The sequence below is a fragment of the Eleutherodactylus coqui genome, chromosome 2 (assembly GCF_035609145.1).
Source record: "Eleutherodactylus coqui strain aEleCoq1 chromosome 2, aEleCoq1.hap1, whole genome shotgun sequence".
Lineage (NCBI taxonomy): Eukaryota > Metazoa > Chordata > Amphibia > Anura > Eleutherodactylidae > Eleutherodactylus > Eleutherodactylus coqui.
This window is the reverse complement of record NC_089838.1, coordinates 153,712,254-153,739,700: the sequence shown is the minus strand read 5'-3', so window position 1 is coordinate 153,739,700 and position 27,447 is coordinate 153,712,254. Positions and strand designations below refer to the sequence as shown.

At 39.5% G+C, this 27,447-nt stretch overlaps 1 protein-coding gene across 14 annotated transcripts in view; it reads right to left on the bottom strand.

The window, feature by feature from the left end:
• FOXP2 (forkhead box P2) overlaps positions 1-27,447 on the bottom strand; it is a 275,679-nt gene that overhangs the window by 14,734 nt on the left and 233,498 nt on the right. For 10 of the 14 annotated variants that reach the window (XM_066591788.1, XM_066591786.1, XM_066591789.1 and 7 more), the window contains 2 exons: positions 26,929-27,092; positions 9,884-9,973 (listed from right to left, as the gene is read on the bottom strand). In XM_066591788.1, the coding sequence (XP_066447885.1) occupies positions 9,884-9,973; positions 26,929-27,092 (254 nt within the window). The remainder of the gene's footprint in view (positions 1-9,883; positions 9,974-26,928; positions 27,093-27,447) is intronic. The other 4 variants (XM_066591795.1, XM_066591796.1, XM_066591797.1 and 1 more) reach the window with 1 other exon arrangement.

Genomic DNA, 27,447 nt, shown 5'->3' with positions numbered 1-27,447 from the left:
ACATTCCTTCTGTGGTGATGTATTGCCTACCTTAACATATAGTATATATAGTGTACTATTATATATGCTGAGAGTAATTTAAAAGGATGACTAACAGTTTCCTGGTCCAAGAGGACGATGGTGCATTGTGGTCAGCTGCACTTTCTTTTTCATACATACAGGATTAAGGCCTAATTCAGACAGCCGGGTCTGATTCCGACTGCAAAATTCTCGCAGCGGGATGCCACCCGTGCCCCTGCAATGACCTCTCGCTTACCTGTCTGGCGTCTTCTCTCTCTGCTCTGTGATATGCTGACTGGCATACAGCCGCACGTGCGCAGAGCAGAGCCGGTGCGGCAGCTGTGACGTTTCTGTGTGAGCCTCTGTGAGGCTTGTACGGAAATAGGATACGCCGCGATTTGTTACTGTGCGGAAGGGCTTATATATTTAAGCCCTTCTCGACAATTCATCCCACACTCGCCCGCAGCGCATTGCTTTCAATGGAGCGGGCTGTATTGCCGGCTCCATTGAATGCAATGCGCTGGACAGCTCCGACCCGTTTCTAATGAAACGCGGCTAGGAGCAGATTTTCGGGAGATTTTTCGGCGCCGGTCACGCGATTTGCGCATGCGCATCCGTCATGCGATGCGCACATCGCGTGAAAAAACGCCCGTGTGACTAAGGCCTCAAAGTGGTTTTTTTTGCTGTCATACAACATATTTGGATTGCTAAGGAATGTTTGAATATACAGAGTGAAGCACTTGCAGCATTTGGTCACCATGTGGACTTGTTTCAGATATGCAGTACATAGGCAAGAGTGAAAGTGTTTTGTTAGTTCTCAGCCATACTAATTCATTATATCTTGTGGTATGCAGTACATTGCTAGGTGATTTATGCATGCGGATGTTGGACACTCAGAAAGGCAGATAGAAGGAAAATGTATGCTTTTGAACTATGGTGCTGAAGAAGAATGCTACATATACCATGGTCAGCAATGATCACCAACAAGATGGTTCTAGAGCGTATCAAACCAAAAGTATCGCTGGAGGGCAAAATCAGCAAACAGCAGCTCTCATACTTTGGATATAACATGCGAGTCAATTCTCTGGAAACAACATTGATGCTGGGCACAGTTCGTGAGTCATGAAGAAGAGGACGACAAAGTACGCGGTGGCTGGACGCAATCAAGGCTGATAAGAACATGCACATGGAAGAATTGCAAGAAGTGGTCAAAGATAGGAAAGCATAGAGAAGGTTGATCCATAAAGTGACCGAAAGTCAGCCTCAACTGAACGGATAATCATCATCAACATTAATTTTTGTACATTGCTATGATGTCAATAATTGATTCACATGTTGATGATGTCAGTGGTGTATAAATGAATGCATAAGCACAGTGTTTGGCTGAGCTTGGAAAAGGCTATGCTCAGCTGAAACGTCGTATCTGCTTTTATAGAATAAAAAGAACCCTTTTTTTACACTGAACTTTGGAAGCTGCCATCTACTTCTTTTGCTGATCTATATAGTTGGGTAATCAGGATTATTTCCACATTGGAGGCATGCATCTTCATACATTTGGAGTGCTGTTCAGCTTTCTTTATGTAATAGGCTGCATGACAATTTCCTGTAATGAAGCTCTAGCCGGTATAAATACCATTGAAGAGAAAAAATGGAGTTCAACAGTACAAATTAAATAAGATTTATTTTAGGTTAGATGGAACACATCATATACTCAGATTTTTAGTCCCTGTTGGATGCATATACATTTTGCCACAAACAAGAGGATTCCTTACAGGAAACAGTCGTTGAATGGACCTTAAAGGAAGCCTGTCACATCCCCTAACATCACCATAAACCAAGTTAAGGTGCTGATAGGGGATGTGACGGAGTCGAGTGAGGTATTTTTTAATACACACTGGCTCCTGTGGTCTAGTCTTGTACCCCTCTGAAGTCAGCATGGCATGAAAATCTGTATAAATCTGTATCTGACTTATACAGGAGAGCACACACATGTGACTCTGAATACAGTCAGATTTTCGTACTGAGTGCCAACTTTAGAGAGGGCCACTGTTGGATTATGGGAGCGGGTGAGTATAGAAAATACCTCACCGGCTCCTTGTCATGTCCTCTAACAGCATCATAACTTACTTTATGGTCCTGTGGGGACAGGTCAGGTCCCCTTTAATACAGGCAATCTCTAGAATTGACCATAAATATTAAATAAAAGTAAGATTTATGGTTGAGCAACCATTGTACGAATGATTGTCTGGCAAACAGCTATTTCTCAAATGCACGAGTAAACATTTTAGTCTATATTGGCTGTTACAGACATTCAAACTTGTCATACTGTTCCATAACACCAGATGACAGAAAAACAGTCTTTCTTGGAACATTCCTTAAAAAAAGAGCATTCATAAATGAAAGATATTTCATGAGAACGAAAACTCTTATACCTGACTATTGAATGAAATTTTTAATGCATAATTTGAGATAATGACAAAATTATTGGTTAAAATGACCCTTTGTTGTAAATTACAAATTTTTATGAACTTCAGTCTACTACATATACAGACATTGACAAGGTTACCGTATATACCGACGTATAAGGCGACGGGGCGTATAAGACGACCCCCCAACTTTCACCTTATACGCCGGGAATACAGCGGAGCAAAAAAAAAAAATCATTACTCACCTCCCCCGGCGTTCTGCGGCGCTGCTGCAGGATGTCGCTCCCTCCTGGTCACCGGCAGAGCATTGCTTTCTGGACGCAGGGCTTGAAATCCCCGCCTCCAGAAAACACACGTGCCTTCAGCCAATCACAGCCATTCAATGATGTCATTGATGGGAGGTGAGTAATGATTTTTTTTTTGACACTTTCTTTTTTTTGTATTACCTGCGTATAAGACGACCCCCGACTTCAGAGCAGATTTTTCGGGGTTCAAAAGTCGTCTTATACGCCAGTATATACGGTATTTATCAAACATTAGAAAATTGTATTCATGTGATCTAAGCTGGAAACTTTTGTGTGACGACAATAAGCATGACGTGCTAATACGGCCCTTCTAAATCTTTTTGTTAAGATTGCACTTAATCAAGTAAATAATTTTACTTTGTGCAACATTAATACTGGAAAACTACTCCGCAATACATTATTCAGATTTCATAGAGCTGAATGCCTGTGTATTTTGTTATCATGTCTATCGGTCCTATGACTCTATTTCTTGAAGTACTATTAATCATCAAAAACCTTTATATATATATTAGATAATTAAATAAATAATGCGTAAATATCTACAGATCTATACACACTTGTCACCCACTTTTCATTACACTGTTAGATTGCATAATATACCAGCATGTTTTTGTTCTAGCTGTATGTGTTTAAGATTTCTTTATGACATCCAAATTAAAGGAGATCTTAACTGTACCTATGTAGATAATAAATATTTATATATTCCACAGTGTTAACAATCGGGGTTTCGTGTCTAACAAAACTGTGGCAGCCTGAGCTACTGAATAATACAGAAAATCAGCATCTTTATCTAGAGTAAAGTGTCAAAACACTGACTTAGATGTACATGTCTATTACATACATATACATAAAATACATTTGTGGATACGAAAATCTATCTTGCAAACCTCCCCTTAGAATACAGAAATATCCACCCAGGAAGTCAACTAGCAGAATAAATATTGTTAGCATGACAGCTCATAAAACAGAGCTAGAAAAAATGGAATTGTTTAAAAATGGTAATCGCTGTAAGATGTAAGTACAGCATGGCAGTGTCTAGCAGTCCCCATGAGTATTAGGATATACTACATTAGTTATTATTAAACAATGTTATTCATAAAAATCTTTAAACCTATTTAAAGGTGTTGTCCTCTTTGGTCAATACTTTTCCATACCCTATTAAGCTGCGGTAACGCTTTGAAGAACTGTTAGTGTCCACACATTACACCATCAAATGCTTAAGCGACTGTTGTGTAATGCATCAATTCTCATGCAGCATGACATTATGGTGTAATCAGCAGTAATGATGAGCGAGCATACTCGCCAAGGGCAATTGCTCAATCGAGCATTGCCCTTAGCGAGTACCTGCCCGCTCGAGAGAAAAGGTTCGACTGCCAGCGGCGGGCAGGGAGCTGCGGGGAGAGCGGGGAGGAACGGAGGGGAGATCTCTCTCTCCCCCCCGCTCCCCCTGTTGACTGCCACAACTCACCGCTCCCCCGCACCGGCACCCGAACCTTTTCTCTCGAGCGGGCAGGTACTCGCTAAGGGCAATGCTCGCTCGAGCAATTGCCCTTAGCAAGTATGCTCGCTCATCTCTAATCAGCAGCAAATATCCAGAGAACTGATATTCTCAGTATCTCTAGAATATCAGCAAGTGTAAAGGGCAATGCTGCACTTTTCCTACTCCTGTCCAGAACTATTAAAACTAATCATATATAAACTTGAGTGTAGGAAGAACTCTTACATATCTGAGAGAGTAGCCTCTGATTAGTTGGTAGGGGTTTCCTTCATATTATATGGCAAAAAAAGGAAACTAAATGGATGGTAGTGTTAATAAAGGTTCCACAATTAGTTCTTAAGAGTGTAAGGGCTCATGCACATGGGTGTAATATGACTTGTATGGAGTCACAGTACATTGGTCTACTGAGGACGTGGCACTTCTGTAGGCCATGTTTCATCAGACTTTATACTGAGGAGGCACTATAGGCACAAGGAGTCTAAGGTTTTGTAACATAGAGCCACAGAGACTCCAGGTGCCTCTGAACATGCTTCGTGCAAGTAGATATTTCCACCATAAAAGTTCAATATAAAATTAACCTGGATCTTCTGCCCTGACAATTAATCTTAAAATGTGACTCTACATACAAAAGAGTATCGACATATATAACATTAAATTTACATATATCCAGAGAATAAAATCTATTTAAAAATTGCTATATAAGTTCGTTGTATTTCTTAGGCCTTAGTCAGACGGGCGTTTTTTCGTGCGATTTGCGGATCGCATGACGGATGCGCATCCGCGAATCGCGTGACCGGTGCCCGAAAATCACCCGAAAATCTGCTCCTAGCCGCGTTTCATTAGAAACGGGCCGGAGCTGTCCAGCGCATTGCATTCAATGGAGCCAGCAATACAGCCGGCTCCATTGAAAGCAATGCGCTGCGGGCGAGTGTGGGATGAATTGTCGGGAAGGGCTTAAATATATAAGCCCTTCCCTGCAATTCATCCAGAAAAGTGTTAAAATAAAAAATATATATATACTCACCTGCTCCCGGCAGCCGGAGTTCCGCGCGGCCGGCCTGCAGTGGGTGTGAAGGGGGTGTGAGTCAGACCTGCCTCTGATTGGCTCACACCCCCTCAATGGTTTTAAAAAATCGCCGGACGCATGTGCAAATCGCGCGAAAAAACGCCCGTCTGACTAAGGCCTCAGATTGCGTTGAAATTATTCTGCTACACATACGAAAAAATGTGAAATTTTTTTTAATTAACTATTGAAATGAAAAATTAAGACAGACCCTAATCAAACGTAAATGGAAACACTGAATTGTGGACAGGTAGAATTAAAAAAAAAGACATTACAGTTCTTAAACTTTCTCGATTGCAAAGCTACTGATTTTGACAAAGTGCCAGCCTTTGTCTTGAACACATGCACAATAAATAAAATACAGTATAAAATTGTATAGGTGTAGTGAAAGCGTGGGATTATCCAAGAGAATTACATTATGAAAAAAAAACATGACATGGAGTACGTATATTGGGTTTTTCAGTGAAAGAGTCTTTGTTCTCAGAAAAATGGTAAAAAGCTGTATATTTTTTTGCAAAATTTATTTAACATTCAGCAATGGGAATGATTAATTCTAAACAGATTTAGATTGTTTTACATGGCCTGGGTATATTAGGTCCGGAGGTGTAAAATGTAGGTTAGCAGTCAATAACGATATATAATACATTCTTAAATAACCCCATAAGACAATATATGATCTTGCAATAAGCATTCCATAGATAGAGAGGAAGCAGAATATAAAACAAAGGCACTTTTAAGAATATGCATGATGATAATGTACATAGTCACACTTCTATAATCCCAGGCACATGCCTTTTTCCTGTATGACTGGGTTTTAAATCAAACAATGTTAACTTTTTAAAATATTATTTCGATCTGACAGCTGTTAGGGATCACAAGGTAAATGGATTCAGACAACTCTGACCTAGCCTCGGGCGAAAAAAAAGAAAACATCAGAAAACTCTCTAAAATGAAAAGTTTGTCAGATTTACTACTAGATTTAGAAAAATAAAGAATATAGCCATAACATGGATATCCAGGAAATGTTGTTCCCATGATGTCAGATGCAAAGGTATTTACCCAAATCCCGGGATTGAAGTCCTACATTATGCAGTATAAAATTACACCTCATAAATATCTGGCTACAATATGAAAACATTTCACAAAGTTTAGATTTCCAATAATTGCAACATATAGCATTATGTGAAAATCTGAAATAAATGCAGAGTAAGGCTGGAGTTTTTTGTGTAACATTTTCTAAAGTGGCAATAACTATAGACACATGGCAATATATGAAGGCTAGCAAGGTGCTCTTATGTAACTACAAACACTTGTTACTGCCTATTTCTAACAGTAAATGAGTGTGTTACTATTTTAAAGAAGGATATTAATCTTACAGCCTGATAGTAAAATGTTTGCCCATGAACGTAAAGGTTGGGCTTGGGAAACAAGAAACTAGGCATGTATGAAAAGTATCCCGAGTGGTTATGCATATAGTTTTAGATAAAGACATCTCACATTTACTTACTTATTGAATATATATAACATGAACAGGTGCAAATAACATATATACCCAGTCTTTGGAAGATCATGTAATAAATAGCAGGCATACTAACTGATAAGACAGAATGATATAATCAGCAGGTTAAATTGATGTGTTTCATTTAGGATTACTCCCTTGGAATATAAAACTACATTACTTTGTTTCAAATCTATTCATGAGTTTATTTTCCTGCTCCTTTAACTCCAGTGTTAAGTGGACAAATGCTTGTCTGGCGTGCCAGTTCTATAGGCTTCACCTAATTTGGATGGTAGGAGAATGAATTTGACACTAAAGGATATTTACCCACTAATGATCAAAGTGCAAGACACATCTATCCTCAAACTTACTGTCTACTTTATGTATCTGTTAATGTATTACTATCCTTGAATAGCCTGTCAATGTTGTGCCTTGAATCCAGAGGCAGAGCTAACAAAGAAAGACGGACAGTGGTGACCCTAGGCCCACTCACATGGTGGGGCCTGCCCAGTGGCCCAAGAAAACCCCACATTCAAAGCTATCCGCATCTACAGGATAACAGTATAATTACAAATTATGGTAGAGCAGGGAGCTATAGGCACGATGATATGACTGCACTGTGCTGCTTGTACCAGGTCAGAAGAGAACTCTGTACCGAGCAGAAATAAGATGTACAAATAGAAAGAAAAGAAACAAGTTACCACTGCAGAATTGAGAGAGGTGCAGGGAAAAAAAATACTAGTTTCTGCAGCGAACCAATGGGTCACATTAAAAACAGGACCTCCAGCAATGTCATAATTAAAACATAGATTTTATTGCATTTTCTTAAAGGCAAGACAGTGGGATGCAGAGGATAAAAACAAGATGCTAACATGTTTCAAGCCATATAATCCTGGCTTTTAGTCATAACAAAGTTCCAGAATACTGCATCAACATTAAAAACAAAACACTGCCCCCAGCTCATGTACATGAGGTCAGAAGTTGAACCAGTTGACATCCAAGGGTTTTAAACCTTCGTTCTGACCTCATGTACATTTATTAAGATTACGAACATGGATATTTGTTAGCTTTCAAGTTGTGGCATCATGTGACTGCATGCACTGAACTATGTTAAGAGTTAATGCTGTATGTTACCTAGTCAATTAGTGCTCACATCAGCTGGGGCAGTATTCTGGAGTTTCGCTATGACTAAAAGCCTGGATTATATGGCTTGAAACATGTTGGTGTTCCTGTTTTCATCCTCTGCTTTCCACTGCATTGCCTTTTAGAAGATACAATAAAAGCTACATTTTAGAGTGCTGGAAGTTCTACTTTTCCTGTTGCTCACTGAGGAGTATAGGCTTTTTTCCACAAGTTACTGTAGTGCTTAGGGAGCACCATTAGTGGCACTTGTGGGCATTATTACTTTTTAAAGTAGGGGGCATTAATACTTTTTAGGAGCACTCAGTAAGCATTATTTTCAAGGAGCAAAAAGGGGGCATTATTACCTTGTAAGGTTTGACATTACTACTATGTTTAGCCATAAAAAATGACACTATTACTGTTTAGGGGTACACTATGGGTACTATCTTTTTGGTACTATTGATTTCAGTTATTCGCTGTGTTGCCCTATATTTTCTGGGTGTAATTATAGTTATCACTTTAATTATAAAGCACAATATTTGGGGACATCGTGCCACACTGCAGGTGCAGTTCTAGGGGCAGAGAGGGCACTAACAGGCACAGAATGTGGGATAGCAGAAAGATGGAGAGTTTGTATAGGCCAGGAAAAGGTTAGTAGGATGTTAAAAAAGCAAGGAGCCAAAGCGGTCTGTGTTGCAAATTTTGCAGAGAGAAGTCATGACTAGAAGTCATCAGAATTTACACCACCTGCGAGTCGCTCGATTTTACTGTACTGTAATCATTTACAGTCTTTAGAACATCTGTGTAGATCTTGTATTGATCACTATATAGTTACTATATGGACATTATATTGGTCTTTGCATAAACACTAAGATTAGGATTAGAGATGAGCGAACCTACTCGACCACGCCCCTTTTTCGCCCGAGCGCCGCGATTTTCGAGTACTTCCGTACTCGGGCGAAAAGATTCGGGGGGCGCCGTGGGTGAGTGGGGGGTTGCAGCGGGGAGTGGGGGGAGAGGGAGAGAGAGAGGGCTCCCCCTTGTTCCCTGCTGCTACCGCCCGCTCCGCCACGCCTCCCCCCGCCCCCGGCGTCCCCCGAATCTTTTCACCCGAGTATGGAAGTACTCGAAAATCGCAGTGCTCGATCGAGTAATTACTCGAAACAAGTATATTCGCTCATCTCTAATTAGGATTCATATCTGCAGTTGGAAACATGCATTACTTGGGTTAGGAGGCCACTCAGGATATATCATCCCACCCTGTACTGCTCCTCTGCTTGAAGTTCATCAGCTCTGACCTCAAATATCAAGTATATCGAACTAGCTCATTCTTTTCTATGTCTATGCTTCTGGCTGGACATCATGCAACCTAGAGGGATGAAAAACTTGCTGCTGAATTGCCTGGCTTTCCCTCGCATCTTATCAGATGCTAATGTGCTCTGGCTTAAATAGCTACATGTTAAAATTCTGATGTGAGCGAGGCATCGGTGAATACATAACATTGCATGGGAAAGCTGAAAAACTAGATGAACCACCCAAATAGCTGATCCTGCGCAACCAGAGATCCCAGGGGAATATTTCAGTATATAACCCCAAAATTTACACATTGAGTAGTAATACACCTGAAATAAATGAAACTTATACATAAAACAATTGTGAATGACTACATTTTACTATGGACGACACATGCTATAAACTTCAAATGTTAGAGAACAGCACCCTGCATTAATAGCATCACTCAAATGTTTTTCGCAGCAGCCTGACAATTCCTAGATAATATTTAGAACATATTTACAGTACAGTATATATTGTGTTGCACTCTATACGCTATTATGAGCTCTTCATTTTAAAGCTCAAACAAAATCGTATTTTCTGCACATGCAAAATATTATTTTGTAAAGCCTTGTTTAATTTGCTACCATTATTAATTCCCTCCTACCCCATAATCACATTAAAGCATAATAGGCTCACCGTTGTAGGCACTGGAACAATCTCAAAGTGGAATGACAGGGGACTGGAATGATCCTTTTGTCAAGAGGAGTGACAAGGAACTTGAATGATCTGAAAGTGCAACAACAGGGGACTGGAACAATGTAAAAGGAAAAGATACAGCAATAGCTATGACCCAAACTAAGAAAAATAAAAAACACTGAAAGTTGGAATGACTAACAGACAAGGTGTGGGATTCCAAGGGTGTTTGTATCAACATTAGAAAACACAGAGTAAAGTATGTAAGAAAAGAGATGTGTGATGAATGACTTCCATACTAGTGCTATCATGGAATAGGCATATTAGCTCTATATATTTGTTCAATAGCTACTATAAATGATTAAATACAAGGAATACAGTGTAATATGATTTACTACAATAAAATGATTAAGGCAAGGCAAAGTGATGTTCACACATGGTAGATTTTTGTCGCAGGTAATTCTGCGTCAGTAATCAGTTCCATTAATCTTAATGGGGTTTGTAAACATCCTATGCTCATGCTGTAGGAAAAAAAACGCTTTTCAGAAATTTCTGCAACAAACCTGACAAAAGTGAGCTTTCATAAGGGATTTTAACTGGATTGAAAGTTCTCCCTCTGGAGAAATAATCGCAAAATCCTAGGCATGGGTTATGAAAACACCAAATACAATAAAAATTCCAAGTTTCTGCCCTCAAAACTGCAGTTCTTAATTATACATATGATTTTTAATTGGTGCATTTGACCTCATTGAAGTCAATGACGGAAAAAAAATGTCACAAAAGAACATACTGATGTTTAAACAAAAAAAAAGATAACCCATGCTATAGAGAATGCATGTAGCCAGACCACATCACACGGCAACATATAAACAAGCCCAATTTCCTTCTTTGCTTGTCCCGGTGTTAAAAATGTATACACCGTGAGATCTCTGGATCTCTCTTTCCAGCCTGAAAAGGTTGAAGTTTATGTCCTAGAAAAGTGCTAATATTTGTGGACCGTCACAAAGCAGTCAGATACTTCTCAACCATACTAATCCTAATTTTTCAGTTAAACTGGATGAGTGGATGATAAATTGAGGTTTAATACAACACAAAGATGGAATATAATAGTCAAAAACATAGGGAAGACAGGATGTATAAGTCTCATACTTTGTTCCACTTACATTTGTCTTGACAATTCTCTACAAACTATAATAAGTGATGTTGATGGTCTCCTTTGGATATGTGCTAGCAAGTTACGAACCACACTGTTTTTATAGCACAATGCATCCTCAAAGCTCCATAGGAAGAATACTGCCCAGTTCTAAAATTATGTGGTCTGATGGCTCTTAAACTCCAGGGAAAATGGCAACATTTATTTAATACATGCACATCTTAGAACGGCTAAGGTCTCCCTCACTCAGACAATTTTTTCAGCATTTAGCGCTGCATTTTCAGCACAGTGCTAAACGCTATCAGAGGCTCCTATTGTTTTCAATGGGGTCTCGCAGGCAGCTGCTTGATTGTGGCGCTGGAAAGCACCGCGATTTTCAAGCGGAATCTGCTCTATTTTTGGGAGTTTAGTGCACCTCATCAATGATTAATGTATATGGAGTATATCCATGTATTTTGTCATCATGCTTAGTCTGAGGTTGGATCTTTTTGTACACAACCAATTAACCAACTTGTACTGACTAATGAAGTATACAGTACATATTTATAAACCTTATTGCTTAGATCAAAAAAAAAATAATGTAAAATTCAAAATTTTGCAGTTTAAATATGGAATATATATTCTTTCATCATAACTAGAGATGAGCGAGCATACTCGTCCGAGCTTGATACTCGTTCGAGTATTAGGGTGTTCGAGATGCACGTTACTTGTGACGAGTACCACGCGATGTTCGAGTTACTTTCATTTTCTTCCCTGAGAAATTTGCGCGCTTTTCTGACCAATAGAAAGACAGGGAAGGCATTACAACTTCCCCCTGCGACGTTCAAGCCCTATACCACCCCCCTGCAGTGAGTGGCTGGCGAGATTAGGTGTCACCCGAGTATTAAAATCTGCCCTCCCGCGGCTCGCCACAGATGCCTTCTGACATAAATCAGGGAAAGTGCTGCTGCTATAGGGAGAGCGTTAGGAGTTATTTTAGGCTTCAAGAACCCCAACGGTCCTTCTTAGGCCATAGAAATCGCAGATCGCACCTATGTGTGATCTGCGATTTCTGTTCTCTTCTCTATATGCGCTCAATGGGGCTGGCGGCAGCAGCGCCGACCCCATTGAGAACATATAGAGGACAAATCCTTCTTCTCTGAGAAGAACGATGTTTGCCCATTGAATTCAATGGAGCCGGCAATACAGCAGGTTCCCCTGAAAGCAATGGGCTGGCGGCGATCGCGGGATGAATTGTCGAGAAGGGCTTAAATATATAAGCCCTTCCCTGCAATTCATCCAGAAATGTGTTACAATAAAAATATATACCGTATATACCGGCGTATAAGGCGACGGGGCGTATAAGACGACCCCCCAACTGTCACCTTATACACCGGGAATACAGCGGAGCAAAGAATAAAAATCATTACTCACTTCCCCCGGCGTTCTGCGGTGCTGCTGCAGGCTGTCGCTCCCTCCTGGTCCCCGGCAGAGCATTGCTTTCTGGACACAGGGCTTGAAATCCCCGCCTCCAGAAAACACACGTGCCTGCACCATCACACCAGCAGTGGGGGCAGTGTGCCGCTCCACAGCAAAGGCAAGATTGAGGTACTCACCCCTAGGTCTCCAGACACAAACATAGCCATTGTCATGCCCAAACAAAACCTGGATTCATCACTGAAGAAAAAACGGTCCAGTGTTGTCGTTCACAGCACCATTGCAAATGGAGGCAATGGTGAGTGTGTGTTAACCCTTTCCAATCCAATTTGTATCCTGGTTTTCCTAGAGGGCTTACTCTTTTTCTGCCATTATACAATGGCACTATCTGCTGGCGGCTAAAGCCAGTACTGCATGAGGTGACATGTTGGGTAAGCTGATCGGAGCTGTACAGCCTTAAATCATAATGTCTTAAGATGTCAGAAAGTGGATTGGAAAGGGTTAAAGACAGTACATGTAATGGGTGCCGTGAGCAAATGTCCTTCAGCTAATGGTAGTCTGTCAAGGGCATCCTGTTTCTTTGTGTATGTGTGTGTGCCCTCATGCATTCACTGGTCCCAACATCTCCTAACTGTCTGGTCAAAATGGCCCAGATGGCAGGCAATTCATTGATATGACCATCCAGCTTCTCCCACTCTGTTAACTGGGTGAACTCTATTCAACTGCATTGTAGAGGTGTCTAGTGGTCAACAAGCTCTACACAAGCGGAAAAAGAGGTCAACTACACACAAATAGCCTCTGAGGGCTTTTTTATAGACCAAGTGTGGAATACTTTTAGGGCCTCAGGTGGCAAGACCATTTATCTAATTACTCCACAACTCTAATCATATGCATATCTGCCTGAGATGTACCTGCAAGGCAAGTTTTGCAGCAAAATGACAACTCCATCTAGGTGTTTGATTTTTTGGACTATGAGTGTACTTCATCTTTTTCTCAATAGGATAAAAAAGTGCTAAGATGGACAAATGTCAAACTTTTTAGAGGAAGAAGAAGAATTTCAAAAATAACTTCAATTAGCATAGGCTGCTATCCAACAGAATGTAACACAAATCTTCAAAAATGAGAACACGTAAAGCAATAAAAAATAAGATCTTGGTCATCTAAAATAGCAATTAAAAAAACATCCAATGTAATTTTATGTGAGAAGATAAATAATGACCAGCAGCAGGGGAAAATAGGGAAACAAGATTATGCAAGTATGAAGATTCCTAAACATGCACTCCAAAATGAAGCCATGGAAATTATAATTGTTTTGTAAAATATAACAGCAATTGGCTCAAGATCTGTTACTACATTGTGAAAAGAAGGTTTTTACACTAACATAGAAGGGGGTTCTTCACTGTAAGAGAAGTGAGGCCATGGAACTCTCGGGGATCTGGATGCCTTTCTTGAGCATAACAATAATACGTTATAAATCATAGTCAATAGATTCAGAAGGATTGCTGATGTAGGGATTTATTTTGATTGCCAGATTTGTACCTGGGAAGGCTTTTTTTGCTTGAGATAAGGAAAATGGGCTTCTACCTCATTGTTTTTTTTTGCTGTCTTCTGGATCAACATTGCAGCCTAATTGGTTGAAACTTCAGCATATCAGTTGGATGCTATTATAGTAGGCACTGAACCATGCCATTCAAGTTTTCCATTAGGGATTTCCCTCTATGTGCCAGTACAGACAGCCATTCTGTCACAGCAGTTCCCTTTCTGGTGGACCCAGCACTTAAATGCATTAAATGGATGGCCATACATTTGAGCTATTTGCTGGCTGCAACTTTCCCTGGCAACTACAGCTGATAACTAAGGGTTGCTTGAGTCACTGGCTTCTTTTTTTGTAAAAGGTGTTTTCTTCTATAGACAACTCCTTGAAACAGGAATACTTCACTTGTGAATAAAAAGGTATGGTATCAGAAAGCAATTACATTATTCTTCATATAACAGAATTATCCAAGCAGAGACATGGTTGATCAAACCACAGACACATACGTTTTATCAATTGATCCATGCAAGTATGCATATACACCATTTTTACGTATATACTCCCTCCACACTGATGTGAATGTATAGCAATTGATTTGCAATTATTTGCATCTCATTAATTATGTTCCTTTTCAGTTATGCTTTAATTTGTAAGATTTGCTAGGCAAGGTCTTCATCACTACTTAAAAAAGTGTATTTTTGCACGCCAGAACATCTCTCTACATTTCTGTTAGTGTTTCTTGCCACAGAAATTCAAACAACAAAAAAAATAGACTCATAATTAAGCAATAAACGTTCATTTCAAAAATGACTCCTGTAATGGTGAGAAACTCCTACCAAGAGCCCTAAACACATTTGACTTCTCAAAGAGACAACTAATATGCTGCAAACAACCATTATTGTCAAATGTAAGAAAAGCTGTCAGAAACAGGCAGCAGTGGGCATATGCCAGCAGCAGGAATTGAAAATATGCAATATCAAAATGATCAAAATGAAAAAAATAATGTAAAATATATCAAGACATGTACTTTATATCACATTAGACATACGGAGAACAGGAACTTTTCCTTGTATTGTAATCATTCACATATGCTCTTGGTTTCTTGTTTTACTATTTAGTACTGTCGATTTGTACTGCATTTCCCATAGATTGATCACTTCCTCCCTTGATAAAACTGCCTCTGCTCAGTGCTGAACTATATGAGACACCAAGAGTGATATACGCATTCAGTGGTTTCTGACTTGTCACATGTCATCAGGAGAGATGACTATTCAACGGCTTTTAAATTGTTTAAAGTGTGGTGTAATGACAGTACAGCGGTCCCTACTGCATAGTTTGAACATTGCCTCTGCCATTATCGTCTGTTAAATATACAGATATATAGTACTGCTGTCTACACTAATACATGCATAGACTTAGTACTCTATAGTTTACATGGTTATATATACAAGATGTCTTTCCAAGCTAGCGCTTACAAACAAATACAAGCACATAGTCAAGCAACTTTAATACTTTCATGCCTAGATGAAATGGCCCCATTAGTTCCGAACATCTGGGCACGTGCCCTGTACTTTTGGCCCAATTCCCAGGAGACTAGCACACTTCAATGCAGATATTGCTGAATAATATGGTGGAGCAGAGACCTGCTAGCTTTCTGCCCCACCATTCATTCTAGTAGGCCACAGGTCACTTTAGGCCTGCAGCCTACGAGACTCAGAGCTAGTGTAGGTAATGCAACACAGTGATATCATCACGCTATCTGTGCCAAGCCATAAGATTTTGAGCAGCTCAGTTCAACAAGGGAATGTGAATAGGTGAGTATTATTTTTGGATGTACAAAGCACTATTATTATATAGGACGCAACAAGAAAATTGTCACTGTGTGAGAACTCTATTAGGGTACATTCACACGGAGCTGATTTTCCACAGAGGAAAAATCTGTACCAAAATGTACACCATTTAAAAATATCCGTCTGTCTTGGCGCAAAAACCTTCTGGCCTTTGCCAAAAAGCTGAAGATGAAGAGAAATTTAATCTTTCAGAATAATGACCCAAAGCAGACGCCTGAATCAACACAAAAATGGCTTTGCCAGAAGAAGATCCAAGTTTTAGAATCCCATTCAAAATCTGTGGCTTGACCTGAAGAGGCCGTACACACGAGATGCCCTCACAATCTCACAGATTTGGAGCACTTTTGCAAGTCAAGATGTGCCATGCTGATAGACACCTACCCCAAAAGACTGAATGTTATCGTAAAGTCAAAGGTGACATCTACAAAGTATTATTTTTAGGCTGTGCATATTTATGCAAACATATTATTTTAGGCTTTTTTTCCCCCTTAAAAGATTTCAGTTTGCTTTTCAATTAAATTCTACAGATAATGGATCACGTTGAAGGTGGAAATAAATCTGAAATGATTAATTTTTGCCCCATTTCTTAACATGACAAAAACATGGCATTTTAACAGGGGTGTGTAGACTTTTACATCCAATATATGTATAGATATATATACACTAGAGATGAGCGAACGTACTCGGATAAGCACTACTCGTCCGAGTAATGTGCTTTATCCGAGTACCTCCCCGCTCGTCCTGAAAGATTCGGGGAGCGCCGCGGAGCGGGGAGCTGCAGGGGAGAGCGGGGAGGAATGGAGGGGAGATCTCTCTCTCCTTCTCTCCCGCCCGCTCTCCCCTGCTCCCCGCCGCAACTCACCTGTCAGCAGCGGCGCTCCCCGAATCTTTCAGGACGAGCGGGGAGGTACTCGGATAAAGCACATTACTCGGACGAGTAGTGCTTTACCGAGTACGTTCGCTCATCTCTAATATACACACACACATATATATATATATACACATATATATACGCACACACATACACTCTAAAAGACACATGTCCTATGTATATAAATATAAAAAATATATATAATCTGTGTGTGCAATATATTTTTTCAGGTATGGGGACAAAACATTTTTTATGGCTAGTGGACTTTCTTGACTGTAGTGATGCCTGCAATCCTCACTGATGTATCAATTTGTTGTGTACTATAAGGCCTTGTTCAGACAAGCGCTGTTTTCCCACTGCTAGGCAGCGAGAAAACAGCGCTGCTATAGTCCGGAAAAGATTGTGTGAACAGGCTGCTTCAAGCTCTGTGAAGCAGCTTGTTCACAGTATAGGAGATACGTGCTACATACTTTCAGGGCTCCCATAGGAGCCTATGAAAAGCGCGCAGCAAAGATAGGAGCTGACATGCGAGTTTGCACTCGCATGTCCTAACTTTGTTAGACATGCTGATTCAGCGCGTCTAAAATAGCTCATGTGAAAGCTTCTATAGGAACCTACTGGTTCCTATAGAAGTGTGTTTTGAGTGCTGCTTAGCAGCGCTAAAAACGCACTCATCTGTACGAGACCTAAAGTTGTCGGGGGGCCCTATACTTTATCAGAAATAGTCTATATGGGGAACCTTGGCTGTAGCAGCTTAGGTGTTTGCATTTTAAGCACATCCACACCTCACTGAATTTTACCACTGATCTCTATTAAATAATCTTGTCTATATAGCAACTTACATGACCATGTAAAGAAACACTACATTTTCTGTAGTCATGATGCTGAAAGTCAGCACTAGGAGGTAGAATTGTTAAATTCAGTGTGTTATAATGTTAAAGAACACTTAGGTTTAATACACAGGACCATACTTTCCTCTGTACAAGTCTATGGGCCCATATAGGACATCCATATGCATCCCCATTTACGCAAGTTTTTCAATCTTTTATTCTCATGCCTCAATACTCAGGCAAATACACATTCGCACCAAAGTTTGTGCTCCATAACGAACCATGTAAAAGTCCCTTTAAACTGTGAAAGAGATTCATTGGTCACTATTGTTTAAAACGTCTGAGTCACAGTCAGTCTTGTGGCTAGTTAAATCAGTCCTTCAGTATCAGGATCCTTCATACAGAAGCACAGACATCACCTTCCTGCACCCATTTCAGTGTAGCATGTAGAAGGAAGTAGGATATTGAGCTCAGCTCCAGGAAAACTTAATGTGACCCACCAAAAAACAATGGAAATGAGCTGCTTGGGATTCTGTAGAGATAATGTCTCTCAGGGGTACATAAGTATAGAGTGTTATTTGCCATACAGACTCACTGGTTACTTATGGCAACAGCTGCTCAGGACAGGAGAGGACAGCTGTGGCAATACAGCTCTGTGGAATAGGTATTACTTTCAAGTTGAGGTGGGTTACCTTCTTTTTTAGGAAAAAGATGCATTTTCAGTTTTTTTTTTCCTGGAGGGGCACTTTCAGCTTTTAAGTTTATGGAGCTATGGTATGAACATCAGAGTTATTTATCATATTTAGCTTGTAATCTATGTGGTTATTTATGAAAAATGAGAAACGTATACTAAGATATACGGAGAAGTACTAATATATGTGAAATCTAACATCTACATTAGGTTTTGGCAATAGGAATAGGGATATTTTACACTAGGCGTACAGTTTTTTCTTCTGCACATACAGTAGCAATATGCTTGCCATGCAGTTCATGCATAAGAAATGAGTACACATGCTTTACATAAGCTATCGTCTAAGCCATTTTGAAAAAAAAGACACTTGTTTTCAATACATACAGCCTTACCCCTTGTTTGCTCTTTAATTTTTTATTGTTCAGTAATTCATACACAAAGAAAGCATTAACATGCCCATTAGAACTCTTAGAAGTGAAAAATAACAGAGAGTTGGATGCCTAGAGCAAGCTACTGCATGGTTCATAGACTAATGCTCCAGAAACAAGAACTTTTCTTGGAATTGATCACTTTCCTTGTTTTAGAGTGAAATGCTCTCAAGAGCTTGTATCCATCTTCCTTCTACTCCAGGTTTTATTACTTCTTTTGTAATATTTAACACGTCTAAAGACACCTTCGAAAGACACATCTTTAATTTTAAGGATTTAATGGTCTACGACGAGGTATAATACCCAATGTATCTAGTTTGTCAGGTGCAAATGTAATAATGAATGAATTATGGAAACTGACATACATTAAGATAGCAAAGGTTAAATGCATAATCATGCAATGGATGGTAGATCCTCTTCAATATTATGCATGCTTTAACAATATTAGCCAATGGGACGTGGTTAGCAACCTATTTCCCTATTGGTTATCCATCGAAAAATCCCAGGAACTACATTGTTATACTTCTAATGACATACATTTTAATATATTGTTTGTTCATGGCTAGTTTAGTGCCTTAAGCAGATTTTAATAGGAACAAAATCCAATCTCTCCATACATTTTAATTGCTGCCCTTAAAGCTTGGCAAGTTTAATTGCCTGGAGTCTCCTAACATGTTATTGCATACACATCTCATCAACCATTAATTTCAGATTGTGGTTTAAGTGACTAAATCTGGTTAAAGATGAAGAAGGTGGCACTTAAAGGAATTTCCAGTGAAAACTGTAAACACTGTTTTAGCTGATGAGTCAACTGATACAATCTCAGGTTGTTCACCGCCCTGGTATCCAAGGAGGCGGCAGCATCAATGGTGTAGAGATTGTAAAAAAAGGGTTTTATTGCTCCATAAAATGGCGATGTTTCGACTTAATCTAAGTCTTTTTCAAGCCAGGTTGTTCACCGCCCAACATATCTTCCTTAATTTGGAACCCTACTATCAAAACCAGGTTGATCTGGTCGCTGCTTGTAAGCTTATATTTTATTATGAAGGGGCTGTAAAATACACGGTCTAGCATCTGGTTTCTAACACTGGGGTATCATACATACCTTCAGGGATTGAGAATATGCATTATTAGGTTTGAAATATAATCAATAGTATTCTCATTTCAACATTTTATTCAAAATGGCTGCATGTACCTTTCCTACAGTATATTGTGTTTGCTGTTGCCATCCACCTCTCAGCATAACAAAGAAAGTTGAAAGAGAGTAACTGGGAACTCATTTATATTAGCAACATCAAGATAAGTCATGGAATATATGAAAAGTATTAGCTAAGATAATGTCTACATAATGTTAAAATCAAGTTGGTTTTAATATTTGTGTATTTCTCTTTCCTCTTTTGCCTTGTGCAGTAGTTTTTGTGTATTAGGTATCAAAATGCATTGACTCCATAACACAAATATTGTATGTCCTGCATCATATTTGACTTATCTTTCCATGTGTTCTTAAAAAAAATATATAACGCTGCAAATACACATGTTGTAACATACCTTTAAGCATCTACATTGTACTGACTAATAACTATAAGGAGCTGGGCTTGGGCAATTACCTAAATAGAAATCTTACATCACCTCATTATTAGGATGAAGCCTTAAAACAATATCTCCAAGGTCCGCGTTGTACAATTTAGTAAACAGGAAAGTACCACATTTGACATCACTGATTAAGGCCAGGCATTTCCAATGCTTCATACACATTTCTGAAATCCACAATGCATCAATTTTTAATAATTCCACTCTCTCTGCTCCATTAAAAAGATGGTAGGGGAAAGATTTTAGAGTAATTAATGATATAGTTAAGCTGCTAAATATTAATAGGAATCGTAGTTCTGCATAAAATATAACATATAAACCTTGCCAATACAGACACACCAGTAATTAAAGTTGAATATGTAATTATGCTGATTTATAAGACAGGGAAAAAGTTACACTTTTCCAGGCTCTGTGTAAACCGTGGGTAATAGTTAAAGTTGTATTTTATGGTTTTAATAAAAGGGCAATGCACTTAATTTAGTGCAAGTTCAGAGCTGGTTTGAAGATCATAATCAGTCAGATAATGACTATGTACATTCCGGGGAACTTTTATGGATATTGGCTCAATAAGGAGGATTTTCTGCTTTTGCATCTCTCACAGTTATAGCAGCAGGATGTTACTAAATATAATGTGTCTTTTCAGGATCAAATATAGATATGCCACTTAGGGAATTATAGCAAAACTGCTGGGATCTTGTATATGATTGGTAAGGCACAGTAAACAAAAGTAAGCAAAACAAGCTGCATTCTGATGCTTTAATTTAAGATGAAATAAACTGAATTCTAAGAATCATAAAACATACAGCAATTAAGAGCTGTGATATACTCATTGTAAAAAGAAATCAAGCACCTAAAGGAGTTGTCGGAATTGAATGAAATTTTATATGTGTGATTCTAACGTTGATATACGCAAGTGATTATAACTGAACACATGAAGGGAGGCTCTACTACCTGTTGGGCCGCCTCCAGCTTGGATGCAAGATTCTAAACAGTCGGGCATGGAGGCATACAGGTTCTATATTGAAGTTGGTGTCCCCAATGGTCCCATGCATGGTATATTGATGAGAAATCTTGTGACAAAGACATGCAATGGAAGTGTGGAAATGTTGTGGAGGCATTTCTGTGACACCCTTGTTATGTTTGACCAAGCATTTTCATATTGGAAAATGCCTCTTGGAAGCCACCATGAAAGGCAACACATGTGGCTGCAGGATGTTCTGAACATATTGCTGAGCTGCAATTGTCTCTTGTACCACTACTAGGAGTAAGTGAAGGCAGTGTGTCTCTCCACAGCGAAGGCAAAATTGAGGCACTCACCTCTAGGTCTCCAGATGCAAACAAAGCCATCATCAGTGCCCAAACTAAAACTGGATTCTTCGCTGAAGACAACTCAGTTCCACTCCATAGCATCCATTGTGGGTATATATCAAAGGCAGTATAAGTAATGGGTGCCATGAGACCAAATGTCCTTCAGTCAAGCGACTGGAAATGGTTTTGAAAAACATAGGGGCCAGTAGCGATAGTGCCATCAGTCTCTGGATGGCAGACTTTCTACTGGTGGTCTGTCGAAGGTGTTCTGAGCCCAGTCAGAACAGAGTGTTTTGACAGAGTGTATGTCTGAAAGGAATGATTCTTTGTCCACTTCCACAGATCAAAAACTGTCATTAAAGTGAAAGGCTATTTATACGAATGAAGCTTCTTATTTATTTCTGGCATTTAGAAAACATTGCATCAAGCATGTGCTATAATGAGTTCACTTAATGAGCAGCTGTCATTCTCCTGGCTTGAATGTTTTAGTCAATAATTAAATAATTATATTTCCCATAACGATTCTGAAACATCTTCTCCTAGAACCTTGCCCTATTCTTTCTACTAGGAATTTATGAATAAATTGATAGGTAGATGTTCTCAGTTGGAGGTGTGTCCAGACACTATATCACTGTCCAATAAAAGCTGACATTATCAAACTGTGCAGGGACACACCTTTTTGACAAGGGCCATGGTAACACCTTGTTGTCAATTTATTCATATATTTCTAAGGAGAATAACAGAGGAATAGCATAATGCAAAGTTTTAAGAAAAGATGCTCCAACATTGTGTTTTAATGGAAAACTGAAGTATTTGTTAAAAACAGACATTTCGGGAAATATGGCAGGTCCTCTTTAAAACAGTATCTCTACAAGGATATTTTATAACACTTCAGTATTAGTTCTGCATACTTATCAGTGACTATTCCCTATCATACATTGCAGACTGTGCTCATAACACATATGAGAAATAGTAACAATTTTTTTCAGGAAGACATGGGCGATATTTATATAGGTGTATCAGTTTTTAACTTGATTCTCATGGCGCACTGCGGAATTAACGTAGCATCCTTACACTATTTGTGTAGCCAGACAGTCAATAGATTGCAACTGGCTACCCAAATAGTGTAAAGTGCCAAACAAAGGTTTGGAGCATTAAATAAATAGATTTAGCCCGCAGAACATTTGTTTGACGCCTACTAGATCTGTAGCTGAGCAAATGTAAATTGTTAGGGATAGTATGTGTGATAGTAAGCACTGCATAGAGTACTTTTGTTTTTTCTTCATATTCGTTTCAAACTTTGTATAAAATATAATGGTGGTCTGGGTCCTCCAATCGGAGATGCAATCTTTTCAGCAGCTCTCTGCTCAAGTTTGTAGAAAGACATCTTTAGTAACTTCCTCATTTCGTTATATCTGTGCCATAGTAGGGTTTATGGATAAGGGTAGTATAAAGCACACATCTGTACGCTGATTTCTCAATAAAAAGAGAAAGAAAAATTCTATAGAACAATGCTTGGATGCATAATCCCCCCAGAAGTTTTGGATGAGCTCTCTTCATTCTGCAGGAAAAGGACATTACACTTTAGAATGAAAAAAGCTCATTCTACTTTAAACAGCTGTAGCTCTGAATATATCAGGGCTACTAGAGTGCTTTAGGTGTGATTTTAAAGACCCTATAGAACGAGAATTACAGCAGTTTGAATTTGAGTTGGAAATACTGAATTTACAGCTGTCATTTTAAGTGTGTGCAGAGGAAAGAGGGGGAGGGGAGACCAGTAGTAACAGAAGAAGATCTGTGAGTCTTCTGTATATCTCACAGCAGCAGGTGACATGAATTTTTGTTTATGGTGTTTACACCCCCTCTTATCAGAGAGAATATTTGGTCTCTGATTGTCCCATTTATGTTTTTTTCCAGAAAAGGAGTGAAATGATGAGGACTTGCTCATTAAATCACCCCTCTAGACAGTTTAACCCAGCAGATGCTGCAGTCATTGCTGACTATTGCATCTAAACATTTCCACAGAAAAAAATGTAAAAAATTTTCCCCCTTACACAAGGCTTTAAATATTGAAAAAAATTAAAAGAACACCACAAAACTCCACACATAATTGATATTGCCACATCTATAACAACTAGAGATGAGCGAACGTACTCGGTAGGGGCGATTTCGCAATCGAGCACCGCAATTTTCGAGTACTTCACTACTCGGGTGAAAAGTACTCGGGTGCGCTGTGGGTGAGCGGGGGGTTGCAGCGAGGAGTGGGGGGGAGAGGGAGAGAGAGAGGGCTCCCCCCTGTTCCCCGCTGCTACCCCCCACTCCCCTCTGCAACCCCCCACAGCGCACCCGAGTACTTTTCACCCGAGTAGTGAAGTACTCGAAAATCACAGTGCTCGATTGCGAAATCGCCCTTACCGAGTACGTTCGCTCATCTCTAATAACAACCTATACTATAAAATATTACATTATTTATGAAGCAAAGAAAATTCCATTTAAAAAATGCAAAATAGCTGTTTTCTGATTATCTTGCTTTCCCTAAACAGGAATAAAAAATAATAAAAAAAAATTGTTTACACCTTAAGAGCTCAGTCACATGGCCGCATTGGCACCCGTACACCAGCGCCAATGCACCCGTGTGACTGACAGTTAGAAGGCCGCTGTACCTGAAGACAGCTGTCTCTCTCCAGCGCTGATGAAAGAACACATGACCGGCAATGAAGCCGGTCACATGTTCTTCCTCCTGGCGCTGCAGAGAGACGGCCGTCTTCAGGTACGGCCGTCTGCTGGCTGCAGTAACACGGGCGCCGATGCGCCCCGTGTGACTGAGCCCTAAAATGGTACCAATAAAAACAAGCTGTCCCACAAAAAACAGGCCGGATACTGCTCTCTTGTCTGATAAATAAAAATGCTCTGATCCTGGAAAGTGGCGCCACACAAGAAGTGTTTTTGTAAAAAACAAAAGTACTTATATTGTGCAAAAGTAGTAAAACATAATAAAACCTCTATAAGTTGGGTGTTGTCATAATCGTAATGAGTTATAGAATAAAGGTAACATGATATTTATATCACGCTGTGAATACAATAAGAATAAATCACTAAATCTGTGGTGAAATAACTTTTTTCCATTGGCCCCAGCAAAAAAAAAAAAATAATACAAGTTATTTAACATATTATATGTACCCGAAATTAGTTCCTATAAAACCTAGAACTCGTCCCACAAAATATGAGAAGCCACTGAAGATAAAAAGTGAAATGATTTACTGGCTCTTATGGCAAAAAAATTGTTGTGTCTCTAAGGGGATAAAAATGCACTAGAAGGCAACTAAGTTCTGTGTCAAATACTTTTACATGAGACATAAATTCAAAATCTACAAACTCTTAAAGGGAGTGACATTTTCTGGAGGGTTTTTCCAATTTTAATGTGATTGTTGGAGATTTAAATAAATAATGAAATAAGTAATTTTCATATTTGATTAGCCCCATAAAAGGGGGTAAAGGGCAGCATTAAGAGTTTATTACAATGATTATAGGGAGGGCAGAAGGGGCCCTTGTCAACTTCAATCCAACACTACCTAGATATAGGAGTTTCAGCGACCAGATTTGGGACTTTCACCAATTTAAAAGTAATAGAGGAGGATTGCGGCTGCTTATTACAAGTCATCCAAAAATGGCCATCAATATTCAGCACCTAGGAAGGACAACTTCACTGAGCTATAATTATATATTAATATCTAGTGATTGTTAGTTGCACTAAGGAAAAGGGGAGGTGTTTCCTCGCCAAATTTTATGCCTATGTGCCTCCATTGATCTTGACCGGGCCCTCACTTTGTACTCTATGTAGCAATTTTGTTTCTGATGATGATTGTGGGGCTGTAGCTGTAACTGCTGTTTAGTACAATAAATGCATACCTAGAACCCTTTTGGGACTGTATTGCTATGTAAAGGGCAATCAACTCTATTTATTAGGCCAACAGAGCCCCTTGAGCCACACAGAACGAACTTGGCAAGACACAAATATAATGTTTAAGATTTTTGTGTCCGTTTGGCATACAGCTGCACACATCTGAGACGTGTTTACCACAGCGGCATACATCTAGGCCGCAAGTTTAAATGATAGTCTAATATGGTAAAAAAAAATGCGCAATTAACATGAATGTGACTCTCCCAAAGTGCTTTAAAGTTAAAATAACTGTACAAATTGGCAGCAAGACTTTAGCTGCAACACACACACATATACATTACCTTAGGAAAATGTACAAATGTTTCTGATTCAAAACAATAATCACTTGTTTTCAGATTCATGGGAAAACTGAACATTCATGCTTGATATCTGCATGGCATGTGATAATTATTTTTGTAGCTTAACTTACCTGAAGGTCCTCTTAAATAAGTCAGAGGTAAGGTGGGCAGAAAATGTGCGAGCGGAACAGCATTGACACTGACTTTTCAGTGAAATTAAGTAAGTACAAAATATTAATTTCTTAAGGCTCTTTACAGAGTTAGATTCTGTCTATTTAAATAAGCGCAGATTGACAACCACTATGTCGATCAGCACTCGTTACTGCTATTTACATGCAGCAGACATCGGTAGTAAGGGAACAAATAATCACTAATGCAATCATTGGTCACCATATAGATAGTATTTGTCGGCAGCACAACCACATTTGCATGGCAGGAGGTGCTGCTGTCTCCTTATAAAGGAGTTAATCAGTCGATGAACAAGCTTTCCACTTATCATGGGTATATTCCCAAGAGCTGATGATCAGACAAATGAATGTTGATATGAACACTTGTGTCTGATCATTAGCCCATGTAAATGGGCCTTTAATTAAGAAGTCCATTATGACACCTGAGCATATACATGCATAAGGGCTTGTTCACACGAGTGCTGTCTCCGCACATTAGAGGCAAGCACAGAACGCACTTCTATACGAATCAATGGGTTCCTACAGAAGCATTCAGATCAAAAAATGTTAGGCGCTTTAAATTTGCGCACCTAACAAAATAAGACATGCGACTGCAAGGTTGCATCTAAGGTCCATGGTGTGTGCAAAGATAGGACCTGACCTATCTTTGGTGCATGCTTTCCATAGACTCCTATGGGAGCTGGATAACACGCATCACACACTACTTCAAGTAGCTGAAATTAACCCATTCACACGATCTGCAGTGCAGTATAGACGCAATGTTTGCATGCGGCTATACTGCGCGCCCACAGTGCTCGTGTGAATGAGCCCGTAAACTAAGGTTTTTATGTAAGAGAAGATTTGTGAAGAGATATCAACATCTGTGCTTCTCAAGGTTGTAAAACTGCTGTTTCTTATGCGTATAACCAACCAAAGGTACTGTAAAGTGTTAATGTCTTGATTGCACTTACATGTGTGGTTGTGGAGAGCAGCCTGGACTGCTGTTTCCATTGCTGTCAATGTGATCCAGTGTGCCGTTGAGGTCTTCATGTACTGCTTGTAGTAAGCCAGTGGATGCATTGTTTATCAAACCTGTGTTACTCAGCAAAGGTAAACTACTTTCTGCCAGAGCAGCCTAAGAGGAAACAAAGGAAGCGTTAACCATTTTACTGACTACCATTTTATTTACAAAGCTAAACATTATTTTAACTGGCCAAAGACAGGCAATATTTGGTCTAAGGCTGCCTGCCCTTGGGCGTTTTTGCATTGCTTTCTCCACGGCGATAATCAGGCCGCAGGGAACGCAGTGCACGTTTTTCATAGCATTGCTATGGAAAGCGCAGCCCCCTTGTCCATGAGCGGAGAATCATAGCGATTCTCCGCTCGCGGCTGGCATTTTGCAGCATGCTGCGAATTGCCGTGATTCTACACGGTGAGTTTATCTGTCACATAGGCTCACCGCAAATATCTGTCAATGGCTCCTGCACCCC